Here is a 17231-nt window from a genome sequence, read left to right as displayed (position 1 = left end):
GCTAGCCCTCTTCCCTCTGGGGACTCTGTTCCATTCTGTGACACCAAAGGGAAAGACGAGACCTTATGGCCTTGGCAGGAGGGAAGTGGCACCCCAGTGCTGCAACGTGCTAGCTGGCCACACACCGAGCTGGTGGTCCACCATGGTCTCCAAACTGGTTAGTTCCTGAGGCCTGACTTAGTGTGTGGAAAAGGATGATGGGGATGAGTCCTGAGTGGGCGGTGTCCCCGCACCTGACGCAATTCACAAATGCTTTGTGACACCTGCCTCCAGGGAAAACAGAGATGGGGAGGAACTTCCTTATTCCAGGAAGAGGGAGGGAAGACTGGAGAGAACCCCACCCAGCCCCGAGGGAGGCCACGATTAAGGCAGTGATGCTGAGGGGGGGGCTCCCTTTTGGGGGGCCCCTTGTGCTCCAATGACAGCAGCACTTCCCCTTTTGTTTCCCACCTTGGGAAAACTTCCATTTGTGACATTTTTTAAAGCATTCACTATTTAAGACCCTTTTGAAAGCAAGAGACAACCAGAGCACAGGGGCACACTCACACCGGGGACCAGGCAGGAGGCGTGTGTGACGGGTTGGCAACCCAATCCCTCAGCCCAGGAAAGGCAGGAGTTCTGAGGCTCTGGAAAGGAAAAGCGACAGCCAGCAAGGACGAAGGCTGGGACAGACAGCTCAGCACAGGACAGACCCCTAGATAAAACACAACAGGAAAGAGCCCTGCCGTAGGAACAGAGGGGCAGGGGCAGCTGAGAGCTCTTCCCAGCCTTGGGAACAAGTCCTTGCACCAGCACCAGCAGGGAACCCCTGAAGCGTAGACGTGTGGAAACAGCCAAGAGCTCCACTGACCTATGCCACGGGGAAATCCACGTTCACGATTTGGGGATTTATTTCTTCCCTGCGCCCCAGCGCCTCCCACATTCATCTCCGGCCCAGGACTGCAGCTTTGTCAGAAACAAACTAGGCTCGACACTCCGTATTTAGAAAGAATTTTAAAAGAGTCAAAAGAACGGAAATCAGTTATCTGTCCTCTTCCAGGGCAGGGAGAAGGCCTCCTTCCCCACGGATTCAAGACTATGGCTAGCAGTGGAGGAAGGCAGGCCCAGCACGCAAGCCTCGGAAGACACAGAAAGGGCCCATGCCAGGCACTTGGCTGGAGGCAAGTGCAGCCCTCGGTCCACAGGACCTGATGGCCACCTGGGTACTGGTTCTGGAAACAAGTTCTCAACTCCCCAGAAACATTTTCTGTTTGTGTTTTGTTTTTTGTCTGCAGCAGCTGGCTGGAGAAAGGTTTCAGAAGATGTGTGCCTGCGGCATCCGAAGGCAGCCTCTGACCCTTCCTTTCCCCTTGGCAAAGGCCTTACAACGCCGAGGAAAGGCCGTGGTTTGGCAATGGAGCCTTCGATAGTCTTCGTTCCTACAGAGCTCAGTGGCTCCTAGGGTGACAGGAAAGCAATTAACTTGGGAAGAGTCTTGGTCTTTCAGTTTCTCTCCCTCCGGGGCCACAGTTCACGGCCACACACACACTCACGACACCGCCTGCCCTCCACACACTCACACACACACACACACACACACACACACCTCTCGAGAACTGAACTCAGGGAGCAGGAAGCTCCGGGCTTCGCTGGTCTGACGTCTGCCTGCCTGGCACCTCGCTCTTTCGTCACTTCTTGCTATTCCTAGGCCCCACTTGATGAGGTGCTCCGGCTTCCACTCTGCATGTCAGGATCGTCATGAAGGCACAGTGTGGGAAAGTCCCCTGCGGGGTGGCCACTGCTTGGGAGCAGGGAGGGCTAAGGGGCCCGCAGCTGCCCAAGGCTGGTGTAGACATCTTCTGCTCCACTCAACTCCTCAAAGATTGGGATCAGGTTCAGCAACTCGGTATCTGCCATATCATCAAACCAGGACTGCACCGGCACCTGGGGCAGGGAGAGGGGGCGTAAGTCTCCTGACACTGCTTTCTCCTTCCCTCGCCCCAAGTCCCCGGAGGCTGGCAGGGCTGGTCTGGGGTGCTGCGCTCCTCTGGTGAGGGCCATGTCCCACCCTCTCTGACCCTGCCACGTGGGCATGTCTGGACCACTCACTGCGTTCTCTGGGTGGAAGATGTAAGAAGCAGGAGAGTTGTCTAGGATGAGGGTTTTCCTCAGATCCCTCCCCAGGCGGCTGAGGTCCTTGACGTAGCAGCCCTGGTGGAACACACAGGACTCGCGGAACAGGCGGGCCCTGAACACCCCACAGCGGTCCAGCAGGTCCGTTACAGGGTCGGCATACTGGGAGGAGAGAAGGTGCCTTGGTTTGGGCACAGCGCTGGGCCACCTGGGCAAGCCTTGCCTGCTCCTGGTTCCTTGGGAGCTAGCCTTGCCTGCTCCTGGTTCCCCACCTGCCCCCAGGTACCTTGGCCAGGCTGGCAGTGAAGAGAACACATTCAAAGAGTTCCCCCATTCGTCTCAGGAACTCATCCACATAAGGCCTCTTGAGCACGTACACCTGTGAGAAAGCAGACAGGTGCGTTGGGGGAATTCCTGCCAGGCTGAAGCAGTACCGCCCTGGTCCCTCACCGCTTACACCGAGAGCAGCAACCAGGTGCAGACGCCCCTCTCCAGCCTCGGGCCACCTGGCTGGAAGCCTTCTGCCCAACAACCAGGGCACTAGCAGTGCCCCTCACCAGGCTTCACCTGGCTCAGCGGTCCCAACCTTAACCCAGCTCGGGAAGAAGCACACACACCCTTGTTCCAGGAGCCATTTGTGTGTCTGGCAGCAGTCCATCGGCTGCCTCCAGAAACAAGTAATCAAGAATAGGCCTCACGGATGGAAACAGCCTATCCTGGATTACTTGAATCCAGCCACAGCCTCTACGGGAGCTTTCCATCCTTGGTCCAGGCAAGACGTCTGTCCAGGTCAGCATCAGACAAGGATCCGGATACTCAACAGCCTTTGCCCTCACAGAGCTTCCTGACCTGTGCTAGGGAGAAGCAACTTTCCCCCTGTGACTAAAAGTGGCCTCCCTGCCGCACCTGGTCCTGGCCCTCCCGACTCTGTCCTGTTCCTGCCCGCCGCCCCTTAGACTCGTGCACACTTTCCACTGTCTTGGACGCTTTGGTCTGAAAGGATTTCGGGCTACAGGTTCCCGCCAATCTGGGTTCTGCTTCCCGGCCCCCAGCCAACACAGCCGCTGCGAGAACCAGGTCCCACTCATGCCCAGCTCAAAGAGCTGGACCTGCCAGAACCCTCCCTCCCAGAGCTGGCTGGACCCCTCCTGGCTCTGCAGCAAAAGCCCTCTGCTCCAGGCAGCCGCTGCTCGGTTCTCGTGTTGCCACTTCAGTCTCCACAAGCCCCTTTCTCTTCTAGGCTGTTCACCCCGGCTCGGCAGCCCTTGTCACTGCTCAGAACCCTCCCCGGCAGGGAGTCCTCCCTCCTTTCCATCCCATCCCTTTTTATTCTTCACCCTATCCTTGTTCATCAGGAGTTCACAGTACGAGTTTGCCCTTGGGGAAACCGGCCTTTGTCTTTCCCCATGGATCTCTCTACACTCTCAACTAGACTGAGGGGCTGTGGGCAGAGTCTGGGCAGTCCACGGGCCCAGAGCAGCACGGTGGGGCTGGGGGTGCTCAAGAAGCCTCCAGAGAATGCAGCACAGTGCCAATGACCCACGGACGCCTCATGCCCCATTTCCCTACTATTTGACCAGGCCATGCAAACAAGCGTCAGCGCTGCCAGAGGACCTGTCCCCTGCTCTGGGACCAGTGTCAGAATTTCCAGGCAAGCCTTCTGAGGAAATGATCTTTCACTACCAACTTCAGATGCTCCTTAACTTTTTTTTTTTTGAGGGATTTTCACTATAGGGCGCGTGTGCTCGCCAGACAGACAGAGACAGAGAGACAGAAAGCGATAAATCACCCCCCAGGGGGGATGGTCACGCCGCAATCCCTTCTCCTCCATTCTCCTCTCGGGATCTTGGGCACACATGCACACGCGCCCGGCATGAGTTTTAAGCCACCGGGTCTGGGATGCGAACTGCGGTCGACTACGTGGGAGTCCAGCGACATAGCCAATACGCTAACTGCTGGTTCCCATGCTCCTTAACTTTGGACTAAGCGGGTTAGGAAGGACTAGAGCCTGGTCTTGTTCAGATTTGTGTGGGCTTTATGTGGACAGATGCTTACTGAGCACTTGCTCAGGCACACTGCAGTGGGGCTCGAGGGGAGAGAAGGCTTCACGGGTGTCTAGGTGGGGGAGGAAGACATTCACTAGTGACTCGGGTGGGTGGGTATGCGGGAGGGCTCCAGGCAGAGGCTCCAACGATGTCTCATCTAACAGTGCTGGCCACACGGGGGGATGGCGATTAATAAATGATAGCTATTACTGGTGTTAACTAACGTTACCTGTTCCCGCAAGCAGCTTGGCTACAAAGAAAAAAAAAGGGTGACAGCTAGTAGGGGAGGTGACGCTGGAATAATTTCTTAAGATGAGAAGCCTCAAGTATGAAAGATACCAATAAAAGGGGAGGGGCTGAAGGTACAGAAAAGTGGGGTGGTGGACCCAGCACAGGTGGGGAGCAGAGGCAGGCTCTACACCCTCTGGGCTGGGTGTGGCCTGGCAGGCAGCTCACCTGGTGGGTGGTCCCCTCGATCTCTACAGGCACTATGAAGTCAGCATTGTTGATTGGCTGGAAGGCAGAAAAGTTAATGACATTAGCATGGAGGGAAGATGACAAGAAGTCCTCACTACACCCCTGGAGGGATGGAGAGGGACTAATCTTAGTAGAGAATTGATCTTAGGAAGCTCCTCCTGCACCCAAGTAACAGGGTCATATTCCTTTTCCCCAGCTCCTCACTCTGCCCAATTCTACCTGACCTTTCGGAGAAAACAAACACCGTGCTAAGACAAACCGGGGCAAGGGCCAAAGCTAATTCAGCTGCCGCATTATGCCTGCCCTGTGCAGACCCTGGTGGCCCTCTGTGCCATGTGGCCATGGCAGAGACAGCCTGCTGGCAGTGACTGGGGGAGCAGGGTTCCCACTCCATGTTCTTTGGTGTGGTTCAGGTGAGGGCCCACGGTGGCTCTAGATGTGGGGTTACCTTAAAGGAGCTATGCACAAGGGTTTCATCCAGGTCAATGACCACACAGATCCTTCCTTGATCTTCCTCTGTCACCTCTGGGAGCAGGCAGGTCCCTGGGATCTAAAACCAGAGAAAAGTTGCTGAGCTCTGCCTACCAAAAAAGCCCCATCCTCCCTCTCAGCAGACATCTGGGAAGAGCTGGTGTAGGCGGGGACAGGCTCACCGACCCAGGACATCCACCACTGAGGCACAGAGAAGAGGAGGCAGAGTTGGTTTCGGCCTCCCTGTGGGATTATTCAGTGATGGGGACACACGGCAGCAGCTAGGGCTGGTGTGGGGTGGACGGCCTCTGTGGGGGTGTCTGTGTTTAGTACCAGCTGTCCCCCAGACCTAAAGCCTTGCACACAGTGGGCCCTCAGCAAATATCTGGAATGAATCAACAGTGGGGAGGTGGCCGGCCAGCCACCAAAGAGTGAGGGCCTTCCTGCTCACCCGCAGAGCCAGTGGGATCACAGGATCCTGGGCTTCAGGGCACTTACCGGGCCAGACTCACGTACCTGATAAAACTGGTACTGGAGACACTGGAGCAGGTCCGACTAAGGGAGAGAGGGAGGTAGCCGGCATTAGCTCTCTAATGGCTCCCACCCCATCCACGCCCAGACTCCTGCCTCCACCCCGGGCTACTTGTACCCCAAGACCCACCACCTAGAAGCTACTAACATGACAAAGGTGACTTTCCTTAGAAGCTGGGCAGGGAAGGGGAAAAGCTGGCACTTCCTTTCCACATCTGGTCTGATGGAGGAAGAGAAGACAGTGTCTCTGTCTCAGCGGGCACTCCCTCTCAGCTGGACAGAGAACGGGGGACTCAGGCAGTAGATACAGGGACACGGAGTCAGAGGCAGAACCACAATCTGAACCCGCAGTGGCAATTTAACCTCCTGCTTAGTCCTTAAACCCAGGCTTCTCTTTGAGGAAGTGTATTTTCTTTCTTTAACCTGCCGGAGGACATGTGTGCTAGCCAGAGGGGAGAGAGAAAGAAACACTGAGAAAGAGAGAGAGAAGGCACCCCTCAGTAGGGCACGATCACATCGCAATCCTTTCTCCTCCATTTCTCCAACCTGTTGGGATTTTTGACACACATGTGCCCGGTGTGTTCCTTAAGCCAGGATTTGAACTGTGGTTCGCCATGTGGAATCCAGCCCTCCTTAGGCCCCTTAGGGGTCTATGCAGTGATGCAGCGGAGCACTGAGCTCCGACTAAAGATCAAGTGAGCCAATGTGAAGACACACTGTAAGTATCCAAAATGAGAGGAGAGGTGGAATGCAGCAAGATCAAAAAGAATCCTAGCACTTCATCTTTTGAAAACAATGGAATTGTCATGATTGTAAATAGTAGTAAAGGTGTTCTTCATGAAAACCTTGAAGAAAATCACAATCCTAGCACTTACAAAAACTTAATATTGGCCTTTCAGTGTATTTCTTTCAGGTTTGTGTTTAGCAGTCTTTTTTCTATGATATGATGCTGTTCTGCATTCTGTTGTTTGACTTAATGCAGCAACTCACTATTTCTCCATGTTATTAGGAACTCTTTGTAAAAATGAACCACTTAGTAATATTGTTATATTTAAACCACTTCCCCAACTGGATAATGAAGTGCTTTTCATTGGGTTAAATGTTTTCAGCCTGGTTTTGAGAAAGAGGAAGGACAGCTAGACCCAGTGTTGCAGGGAGGTATCACTGGCATTTGGGCCAGAAGAATTTTTGTTGGTTGGTGTTGGCTCTATTCTTGAAATACTAGACATGGCTTCTGGTCATTGCTATGGAAACAAACATACACTTTTCCAAATGCCTTGCAAGGGTACAGATGGGAATGGCTGGAAAGGGTTATTAACAGCATTGTCGAGTTTCAATTCCTTGGTTCCCTGCAAATTGGGTAACTTGAAAGGTAGGTTTCCATAGCAGAAGATAACAACAGCAGACATAGGCTTTAGAGTCAGAGATCTGAGTTCGAACCCTGGTGCTATCATTTAATAACCATGAACTCTTCAAGGGCTCCATAAATCCTCTGGGTCTCAGTTTCCACATCTGCAAAGTAGGAATGCTACGGAGCTCCCTGTGGAGTTGCTGTGTGGATCGCATGCAAAGTGGGCCAGCGGGTGGTGTGGTGGTTAAGCTGGCCACACCTGACAGGGTCGACTGTGCAGTTCAAGTCCCTAACCCAGTGGGTTGATAAACAGGCCTGAAGTATGTGTGTGTATGCCTAGGATCTCGAGAGGAAAATGAAGGACAGAGGACTGTGACATGGCTACCACCACCCTGGCGGTGGGGTGGGGGTGGTTTCCCTCTCTTTGTCTCTCTCCTGCAAGTGCATGCATACTATAGCAAATTTAAAAACAAAAGCCAACATATGCAAGGTGCCTTGTAGAGTTCCTGGAACCTGGAAGGATGTGACTACAAGGGTCCTCAGAAACTACAAGGACTCTAGATGGCCCACACCACAAATGGGAAGCAACAGAAAAGAGATGGACTGCTAAGGGAGGGACAGAGGAGAGCCTCCTCAGAGCCAGAGATCTCTGCAACCTCGCACAAGGATCCCAGCCTCCCTGACCCCGTGTCTGCAGGGCTCTCCCACTGGCAGTCCCCTCCTTGCTAGGCCACTCCACTCTGATCCAGCTACCTTCGCGATGGTGTTGGCTTCCTCCTTGTACGCAGCGAGCTCAGTGCAGGAGCTTGACTGGCCAACATGCTGGGCGCGAAAACAGCAGAAAAGGGCCTTGAAGATGTTACGTCCACGTGGCTTCTTAGGAGAGGACTTGGAGACCAGGGCTAGAGTGGAAGGAATGGCAGAGGCATCAGTACAAACCCACACCCCCAGTCTGCTCTACCACGGCACACAGCATATCTCTGACAGAGGAGCAATGGTCAACAGCAAAATACACAAGTTTATTCAAACATTTTCTCTTTAAAGCAGAAAATTTATTTTTTTATTCTGTGGGGGTGAAGGGGAAAAGACTCAAAGATGGCGCCAGGTACAGAATTAATGTATTCTGTTTGAAGTGCCCTCGAAATTAATTTAAAGGGACCAGGAGTTAGTGTAATGGCTATGTCGCTGAGCTCCCATGTAGTTGACCACGGTTCAAGTCCCACACCTGGTAGCTTAAACTCATGCCAGGTGCGTGTGCGCCCTCCTTGCTAGGCCACTCCACTCTGATCCAGCTACCTTCGCGATGGTGTTGGCTTCCTCCTTGTACGCAGCGAGCTCAGTGCAGGAGCTTGACTGGCCAACATGCTGGGCGCGAAAACAGCAGAAAAGGGCCTTGAAGATGTTACGTCCACGTGGCTTCTTAGGAGAGGACTTGGAGACCAGGGCTAGAGTGGAAGGAATGGCAGAGGCATCAGTACAAACCCACACCCCCAGTCTGCTCTACCACGGCACACAGCATATCTCTGACAGAGGAGCAATGGTCAACAGCAAAATACACAAGTTTATTCAAACATTTTCTCTTTAAAGCAGAAAATTTATTTTTTTATTCTGTGGGGGTGAAGGGGAAAAGACTCAAAGATGGCGCCAGGTACAGAATTAATGTATTCTGTTTGAAGTGCCCTCGAAATTAATTTAAAGGGACCAGGAGTTAGTGTAATGGCTATGTCGCTGAGCTCCCATGTAGTTGACCACGGTTCAAGTCCCACACCTGGTAGCTTAAACTCATGCCAGGTGCGTGTGCGTGCATGCCCAAGATCCCGAGAGGAGAATGGAGAAGAGACTGTGGTATGGCCATCCCCCGGGCGGTGATTTCTCACCTTCTGTCTCTCCTTTTCTCTCTTTCTGATGAGCGCATAACTTCTCCAAAAATAATAATGGTAATTTACAAAGACAAAAATCTCCCCCGACTAACGCCACTACCTAGGAAGGCCACCTGTTCCAGACAAGGAAGTAACCTCGTCCCGCTGGAGTTAGCAAAAGTGCAGTTTTGTTCAGTGTGAGCTTCCCTAGATGCTGGGTTGGCTTAGCAGACCTGAGCCCATTTGGCTTAAAACTTAAGACTAGAAACTTCAGTGACCCAGCAGTTGGTGTAATGGCTATGTCTCTGGACTCCCCATGTAGTTGACTGAGGTTCAAGTCCCGGACCTGGTGGCTTAAACTCACACAAGGTGCGTGTGCGTGCGTGCCCAAGATCTCGAGAGGAGAATGGAGGAAAAGGGATTGCAGCGTGGCCATACCCTCTGGGGGGTGATTTCTTGCTTTCTGTCTCTATGTCTCTCTCTGTCTGTCTCTGTCTTTCTTGCAAGTGCATACACCCTACAGCCAAAAACCTCTCCAAATTCAAAGCAAAAAAGACTAGAAACTTTAGAATAGCCACAGTCCCCAAGAGGAAGCTGTAGTGGTCCTACAGACATCTTCATGTCTTCCCACATTTCAGTCGCTTTCTTAAGACTCTTGATCCTAAAGACAAGGAGCCTGATGGGTAAAACACAGGTGGGTTAACCCCCTGGGGCACACACAGCTGGCCTCAGATCTCAGGCTGATGTTCCTGCTTCTAGACTGCAGCTGCTTCGTCCTACCATGGCAATGTGGGCTTAGGAAATACAAAGCAAATTTAACAGGGAGCTTGGAAGAGCCGCTCCAGAAAGGCAAGGCAGATACAGAAACCTGTGGCACTACAGGATTGACCAGAACCAGACACAGAAGCTCCTTTTGCTTTAGATGAACTGTTCTGGCAACTGTTGAACATGAAGTGGAATGCTACGATGTATACTGTAGCCAGGAGATGGCGCTGCACAACCACTCATAGAATGGTCCTCAGCTACAGGTCTCCCAAGCCCGGGTTCTGAATATCCCACCATGGGATAGGGAGATGGGCCAAGGATTGAACCCAGTCCACTCCAATTTAAAGCGCAGAGTGAACTGTGTGGGAAAATAAATGCCCAAAATGATTGTCTATGAGGGAAAGAAAAGTAAATGGAATGTCCGTGTGCCCCTAGGACCACTTCCTCTGTATCATCCTTGGGATGTGGATGAAGGGAAGGGAAAGGCAATGTGATGGGCTGTCCAGGAGCAACTCAGAGCTCCCCTGCCTCAGTCCAGTGCTCAGAGCCTGCACCATGGTGGCCCTTGCATAAGAGGGTGACAGGGAGCCATTTAGCATGCAGTTACTGGGCTACCTGTGTTCTTGGACTGGAAGAGAAACAAACTGAACTGCTCCCAGGACCAAGGGTGTGGAAAATAACATGCAGCAGGCAGTCAAGTGCAGCCAGCACTGTCTGGGACAACAGACTCAGCTCTGACTCAACAGAAAGGCAGAGGACTTCCTGCAGGTGCAGCCCGGGGCCCTCCCTGTTGCTGGTCCAGAGCTCTTCCTCTCTTTTCCTCTCTCTCTCTCCTCCCTCTGTTAGGCCAGATCCTGGTATGAAACTGGAAATCTGGTATGACCACTGGAAACTTCTTAGAAAAAACGATTGGGCTTGTCCAGCAATTAGCCTAAAAACCTGGACTCTCAAGCAACTGGTCCTAGAAGAACAACTATGTCCAGGAATTGGGGATTTTGTCCTGAAGTTGTGCTGGGGATATCCTCAAAGTCCCTGAATCAGAGACAAAAATCAGAGCACAGTTCAGCACTTGCAGATGGCAGGACAAGGGTGCCTTGGACACCCCCAGCCCTACCGCTTCCGCCCCACAACTTTGGATCATGCAGAAACTGGAGGGAAAGGACAGCTTCCCCACCTGCCTGTAGGGCCCACACTACATTCCAAACCCAGGGACTCATGGCAGACGGTAACACAAAGCTCCAAGACCAAAGCTGAACCATCGCTTTTCCTTTTGGTTTATGGTTTCTTCATGCAGAACCACAATCAGAGGCTTAACCCGGGCACCGAGCCTTTCTTAAAAGGCCACACAGCCTGGGCCTTTCCTGAAGAGAGGCCATCAGGAATGCACTCAGCATCTTAGTGACAGACGCTGTGAAGGCTGAGTAATCCTGAGAGGCAGTGGGGTGAAAGGGGCAGCTGGCTGGGGCCACTGAGAGGCCTCGCCTGTGCCCACTGCGGGAGGCCCAACAGGCAGAAGCGCCTCAGCCCCGGACAGGGAGCTTGGGCTCTGCAGGGGATGAGGGTCTTCTCAAAAACACAATGTGACTAGCAGTCCCTGGGCCTCAGAGACCACAAATGCCTTGACCTCAGGGGCAGGCGCTTGAAGCAGAGTACCCCAGACCCACAACAGCAAGGTCAATACCCCAGACAGCCCCACTCCCCCTCCCCTGATGGGGCCCACTTCCCTTGATCCTCCTCCAGGCTGTCTGTCCTCACCTTTACAAACACTGCTCCTGAGAATTCATCAGGGCCTGCTCCAGCCTCCCCAGCATGGCTGCCTCCCCACAGGGCCTGCAGTGGCCTCGACCCAGTTAATTCATCAGCCTCTGATGCTCTGCAGAGCAGGTGCTCGATACCTTTGACTGGCTGAGTGACTGATGCCAGGGTCTGCAGAGCCTCTATCACTTCTACTGAGGTGGGACCTGGGGAAGGGCCCACTAGTTCGCAGCCCAGACGACGTGGAAGCAGGGAAACCTCCTCTATATGGGAAAGTGGTGGGCACTGAAGGAGCTGCACACCTGAGCAAGTCTCTTCGTCCATCTGGGCCTCAGCCTTGTTTACCAAGCACTACTGATGTGCCAGGCCTCTGTTAGATGCCTGACGTCATTGCCTCATTTAAGGCTCACTACAAACCCATTTGTACACACTAATTCCCCATTTTACAGAAAGGAAACTGAAGCATACACAGCTTAAGTAACTTGCTCAAGGTCACGCAGGTCACATCATAGAGCAGAGCTAGGATTTGAACCAGGTCTGTCTGAACCCAGAGCCAAGTTCCTTAACCATCTTTCCTGGCAGTTCAGGGATGTTGTGCACATTTACTCATGCAACAGCCGGGAGGGTTGTGGGCACTCTCAAGGTCTCTTCCTGGAAGCTTCTGCTTTACTCCTCTGCAGGATGGCTGGTAATGGAGCAGTTTGAAGTCCAGCCCCCCACCCCCCGCCCCCGTTTCCCTGTGTCCCCCTGGGCAGGCCATGTATAAGGGGTAAAACAGTCAAGGCTCTAGGATTCCACTCCAGGGAATCCACCCCCACCCTTGCCCTGCACCTGCTCTGACTAGCAGATACCTCTGGGAGATCAGAGGACAGTGGGGGAGGGAGAAGGAGGAAGGGGGAGGGGCCAAGAGCTTTGGTCCAAGACTTGCTTTGTTCGGTGGGTTTAAGGGTGAGCGGCAACCACACACCAAAGTGGGATCTGAAACTGTCAAAGAGTCTTTCAAATAGCTCCTTTCAGCCAGCACTCAGCATTGTGTCCCTGACAGCCAGGTGCAGGCCACCCCCCACCACTGTGTCTGTGATGGGAGGGGCACCAACTCGCCTCCCCAGGGGAAGAATACCCGGCACAAGAGGATTTCCCTGCACGCGGTTTCCCCAACAAGGGAAGGCACGATTGCAGTGGGTACCACATAGCTTGACCTGCCGCCCTCCTTCCTACCTTCATCCCCGGCCACTCTCTTGATAGACAACAGCACAGCGGCTGATGGGCATCTGCCCTCCAAGCTCCAAACATCTGGCCTGGGGCTAGATGTCCAAGAGGACCTTGCCTACTTGATGAGGGGCACCAGCCCTGGCTTAAGAAAGCGGGCAGGTGGCCGAAGACAGGGCAGCCAGGGAAGTCAGGCCTCCCTCCAGCTCACAGCTACGAGGATCTCTGCTGAGGCAGGGTGTGAAGACAGGAGTTACTAATGTCACACAGCCTCTTAGAGCCTTACGTTTCTTTGTCCATAAATTGGGATACAACAAAACCTCACTCATAATCGAAAGGATAAACACATAGAATAAAGCACTTGTGGGCCCAGCAGGTGCTGTGGTGGTTAAGGCACTGAACTCCCACATGGCCAACCTCAGTTTGAGTCCTGGACCTGGCAGCTTGAAAATCACACTGGGTTAAAGTGCGTGAGTGCCCAAAATCCCAAGAAGAGAAAGGGAGGAGAAGGGATTGTGGTGTGGCCATCTCCGCTGGGAGGGGAGGGGTGACTTCTCACTTTCTGGCAAGCTCGTGTGTCCAATGGCAAAAACCTAAAATAATAATAACAATAATAATGGAGCTCTGAAACATGCTACAACATGGATGACCCTTAGGAAAAAAGAATAAGGCACTTGAAAACTCTAAAGTGAAATGTTGTGCTTGTTTTAATCAATTATCTAAGAGGAGAGGTCAACTAATTGGCAACATTATAGGCGAGCGAGCGACGATGAATCAAGAGCCCTCACATGGCTGAAACGCAAGGACGGAAGATGTGGGGAAGGTGCCTGAGGAACTCTGATCATGAGCATGTTTCAATAGGCACAATAACCCCATTACCTTCTCCCCAGTCCCTACAAAAGTTACTCTCCAGCTCAAACTCCCCCCACGAGTATCCTGCAAATAGGAAAGCAAGGCTGTTCTACCCGAGAAGGACGTTGCTCTCCTCTGTGCCCGCTCCTGTGTCCCCAAGAGCACTAGATGAGGACACTATTTGCCTTTTAGTGTGTGAGTACACACGTGTGCACACACACATATGAAGACCAGTTTTACCAGGAAGACACTATTTTTAACCTTCTCGTGAAGGTCAGGTCCAGATATCATCCTTGCCAACAGCACGGCTTCCTGTCCCAGCAAAGAAACTCCTCACACACCCGCCTGGGACTGAGAGGTTGGCACAAGGCAACCTCTCAAGGCTATCGGGTTTTAAGGAGCCCATTCATGTAGAGGATGCTTTCTTGGTTCATCCCCTATAAGCACTTCCTTCCCCACCACCTTCCATCCCCCACAGCAAAGGATCTGGTCTGGCTATCACTGGAAAATGGCCTCTCTGAAGGGCCTCCCTCCCCGAGCTATTGGAGGAAGGAGTATTTGGAGCATTTCCGGCCCTTCTTGGCTGCCAGCCTGGGCCCTGTGGCCAAGACACATCTGATTGGGGCTCCCCATGGAGAGGATTCCTCCCAAGCCCTCAGCAAGGGGCATCTGTGCCTTGGCTAAGGACAGGCCCAGGAGTGCCAGGTGGACAGAAGGGCTCCTGAGACCAGCAGGTGAGTCAGCAGGGGAACACAGAGGGTGAGAGATGCCTAGACATCCCACATGTAGAAAAGGCTGGAAATAACTGGGAGGATGGACCTGCCTTCCCTGTGCCCAACCACTGACACTGTTCCTTTCAGCTCATGAGGAAGGCAGGGCCTCTCACCCAGCTCAGCACCAGCTCCCAAAGTTCCAAAAAGTACCTGTGAATCGGGCTCCGCAGGCTTTTTTTTTTTTTTACTGCAGATTTCACCATGCTCCCTGGCTCACGCCGGCATGTTCTATGCTGGTGTCCTCCCTGCAGCCAGCAGCTGGGGCTACAGACACCAACACTCTCCTTAGTTTCTCTTCCCTGGGCGCAAAGACTTCCCCCTATTCCTTTCTATCTCTCTTTTTTTTTTGGAGAGGTTTTTGCTATAGGGTGCGTGCGCTCGCCAGAAAGAGACAGAGAGACAGAAAGACAGAAAGCAAGAAATGACCCCCCGGGGGGATGGCCATACCGCAATCCCTTCTCCTCCATTCTCCTACCAGGATCTTGGGCACGCACGCACACGTGCCCAATATGAGTTTAAGCCACCAGGTCCAGGACTCGAACTGCGGTCAGCTACATGGGAATCCAGCGACATAGCCATTACGCTAACTGCTGGTTCTGTCCTTTCAATCTCTTTTAAAGACACCTGTAGGATAGGCCACAGGTCTGCCTGCTTCCTGCCTTTCCTCTGCCCCCTTTGGGCATTTGGTCTCTAAGCTAAACTTCAGGGACTTATCGTCAAGGATTCAGTTTTGGGAAACAGGGGATTCCTGGTAACTTCTAAAGCAAGACCAGGAAACTTGACTGGTTTCAGAATTGAAGGAGTTATTGCCAAAAACGCTCTCAGGGGTAGCCCCAATGTATAATGGCTGATGTGGAGTGGGGTCTGCAGAAGGAGCTACAGGTCTTAGATCACAGACGGAGGAGGCATTTCCTCCCAGACCCACTCAGAAGGATCCTGGGAGATGTCAGAGAGTGATCTGATGGTCCGTGAGGCAGTGGGAACAAACCTGAGATGCCACCCAAGAAAATTCAAGGGGCTGGATCCTAAAGTGCCCCACAGCACCAGCTGGAGCAGAGGTGGCACTGTGGGGACTAGACACCGGATCTGCCCACCTTGAGCCCCCCCCATATCTCCTGAGGAGGTACAGAGGTGGTCTGTAGAGGCCAGAGGCTGACGGAACCCCACTGGACTTGATCCCCCTCTTGCGGGTTGCTGCAGATCCTGCTGTGGCTCTTTGCCCCCAACTCCTGGAAAGCTTGGATCTTGTCAAGGACCAAGGAGATCCCAGACCCTTTCCCACTGCTTTAGGTGACAGCACGAGAGTGAGATGGACAGAGCAGTGACGGGAGAGAACAAAGCAAGGGAGAGCTCAGCCATGTCCTCTGATGGTACGACACAGTGGTTATAGTGCCACAGACTACAGTCTAATCCTGGTTCTGCCACGGACAGGGAGTATGCCCATGGGCCTCAGTTTCCTCACTGTGAAATGATCACGCTACCTCTATATCCTGAGTGCAAGGACGACAAGGCACTCAGGGAGTGGCCTGGCCCCAATAAAAGCTGCTAGCCATCAAAAACAGGACACTTTCATACTCTTATCTCAGTCTCATCCTCAAAACATGACACTGCAAGGGACCACAGAGATCTCTTCTCAGTTCAGAGGTCATACAGAGTGGTCACAAGCCAAGCCTGGCACACGGCTTTTACTGGGACTCCACAAAAGCTGATCCCAGTGACAGTCTCTTTCTCTCACCACATACACTGAGGCTGGCCAACCAGCTCCGTCCTCACATGGCTGGCCTCTGCAGGACCGGAGAGTCTGCAGGTAGTACCTGCTTCCAGGGACACTCACCTGCTCCTCCCTTACCCCTCAGCTTTTTCCAGGTCCAGCCAACCAGTCTAGGTGTGTTCACCTGAGACGGTACTGAGCTAGAAGACAGGAAACCCAGAACTTGCTCCAGTTCAGCTTCTCAACAGCTCTGTGGTCTTGCCTAAGGTGCAACTTTCTGGGGTTCAGTTTTCTCACAGGCCAAATGGGAAAGTCTCCCCTGCACGGTCCCTAACAAAATGGCTTCCAAACCTAGAGCATGAATGTGGTGACACTCTAAAAAGTAGAATGCTGGGGCCAGCAGGTGGTGTGGTGGCTAAGGCACTGGGTCCCATATGGCCAACTGCGGTGTGAGTCCTGGACGTAGCAGCTTGCTTTCTCACTTTCCCTCTCTCTGTCTGGTCAAATTAAAAAATAATGATAATAAATAAAATTAAATAAGTAATTCTTTAAAAAGATTTTTTTAAAAAGGGAATGCCAACGTAGAAGAGAGGCAGCACACTCATGCTGAGGCTCGGTTCTGAGTGCCAGTCTGGCCAGCACTAGCACAGTCCCTTAGCATATTTCGGCTCTCTTCTGGAGGCTTTCCTTATCTGCCAGCATGTACACAGAATCCCGTTAGGGCCACACCCAATCGCAAGTCCTCAAGAAAAGTGAGTTCATTCCAAGCTTCCCCAGGCTGTAAGGGCTAAGTGAGATGCTAGATAGAAAGTACCAGAAGTTGGCCCTGGCCTATGAAAGTGCACTGTAATTACTGGCTGGGACCAGCGCTGGGTAAGTGGGGATCATCGGTACTGCCCATTACTCGGAAAATTTCAGGGCCCCTCCTTTAGAAGACAGAATCTTTAACAGTGAAACTGGACACCCAAGGTGGATCTTCCTGCTCAGGGCTAACCAGGCAGTTGGGACCACTGCTGTGCTTACCTGGCTCTTCTCCGGGGACACCTGTCAGAATCACAGGGAGCATTTGGAAGACATGCATGCTTGGCTCACCCGCCCCTGTTCTGACTCAGTAGGTCCCTGGCAGGGTGTGTATGTATTTTTAGTAAGTGTCACAGGAGATTCTGATCGTGTCCCTGGCTAAGAGCCAATGTCTAAAGATTGCCTGGGGTCTCTGACTAACCCCTTCCTGGACTGGAAGGTAATTCAGCCGAAGTCCCCTTGGCCACTTTCCCCACCGTATCTGACTCAGTGTCTCTGCAGGCCTCCGAGTATTCATGC

General features: G+C 52.8%; 1 protein-coding gene and 1 non-coding gene across 7 annotated transcripts in view; both read right to left on the bottom strand.

Annotated features, from left to right (window-relative positions):
- Positions 1-54: 54 nt before the first annotated feature.
- CTDSP2 (CTD small phosphatase 2) overlaps positions 55-17231 on the bottom strand; it is a 23626-nt gene continuing 6449 nt past the window's right edge. For 5 of the 6 annotated variants that reach the window (XM_014585577.2, XM_014585576.2, XM_014585581.2 and 2 more), the window contains 7 exons: positions 8284-8432; positions 5622-5660; positions 5083-5184; positions 4614-4670; positions 2399-2491; positions 2089-2274; positions 55-1923 (listed from right to left, as the gene is read on the bottom strand). In XM_014585577.2, the coding sequence (XP_014441063.1) occupies positions 1798-1923; positions 2089-2274; positions 2399-2491; positions 4614-4670; positions 5083-5184; positions 5622-5660; positions 8284-8432 (752 nt within the window). In that variant the 3' untranslated portion in view covers positions 55-1797. The remainder of the gene's footprint in view (positions 1924-2088; positions 2275-2398; positions 2492-4613; positions 4671-5082; positions 5185-5621; positions 5661-8283; positions 8433-17231) is intronic. The other variant, XR_001369932.2, reaches the window with a different exon arrangement.
- On the bottom strand, positions 2783-2842 carry MIR26A-1 (microRNA mir-26a-1). The gene has a single exon (NR_129378.1). It is a non-coding gene; the product is annotated as a microRNA mir-26a-1 (primary transcript).

This window comes from Tupaia chinensis, unplaced genomic scaffold (genome assembly GCF_000334495.1).
Source record: "Tupaia chinensis unplaced genomic scaffold, TupChi_1.0 Scaffold150006_1, whole genome shotgun sequence".
Classification (NCBI taxonomy): Eukaryota; Metazoa; Chordata; class Mammalia; order Scandentia; family Tupaiidae; genus Tupaia; species Tupaia belangeri.
This window is presented reverse-complemented; position numbering and strand designations above follow the sequence as displayed.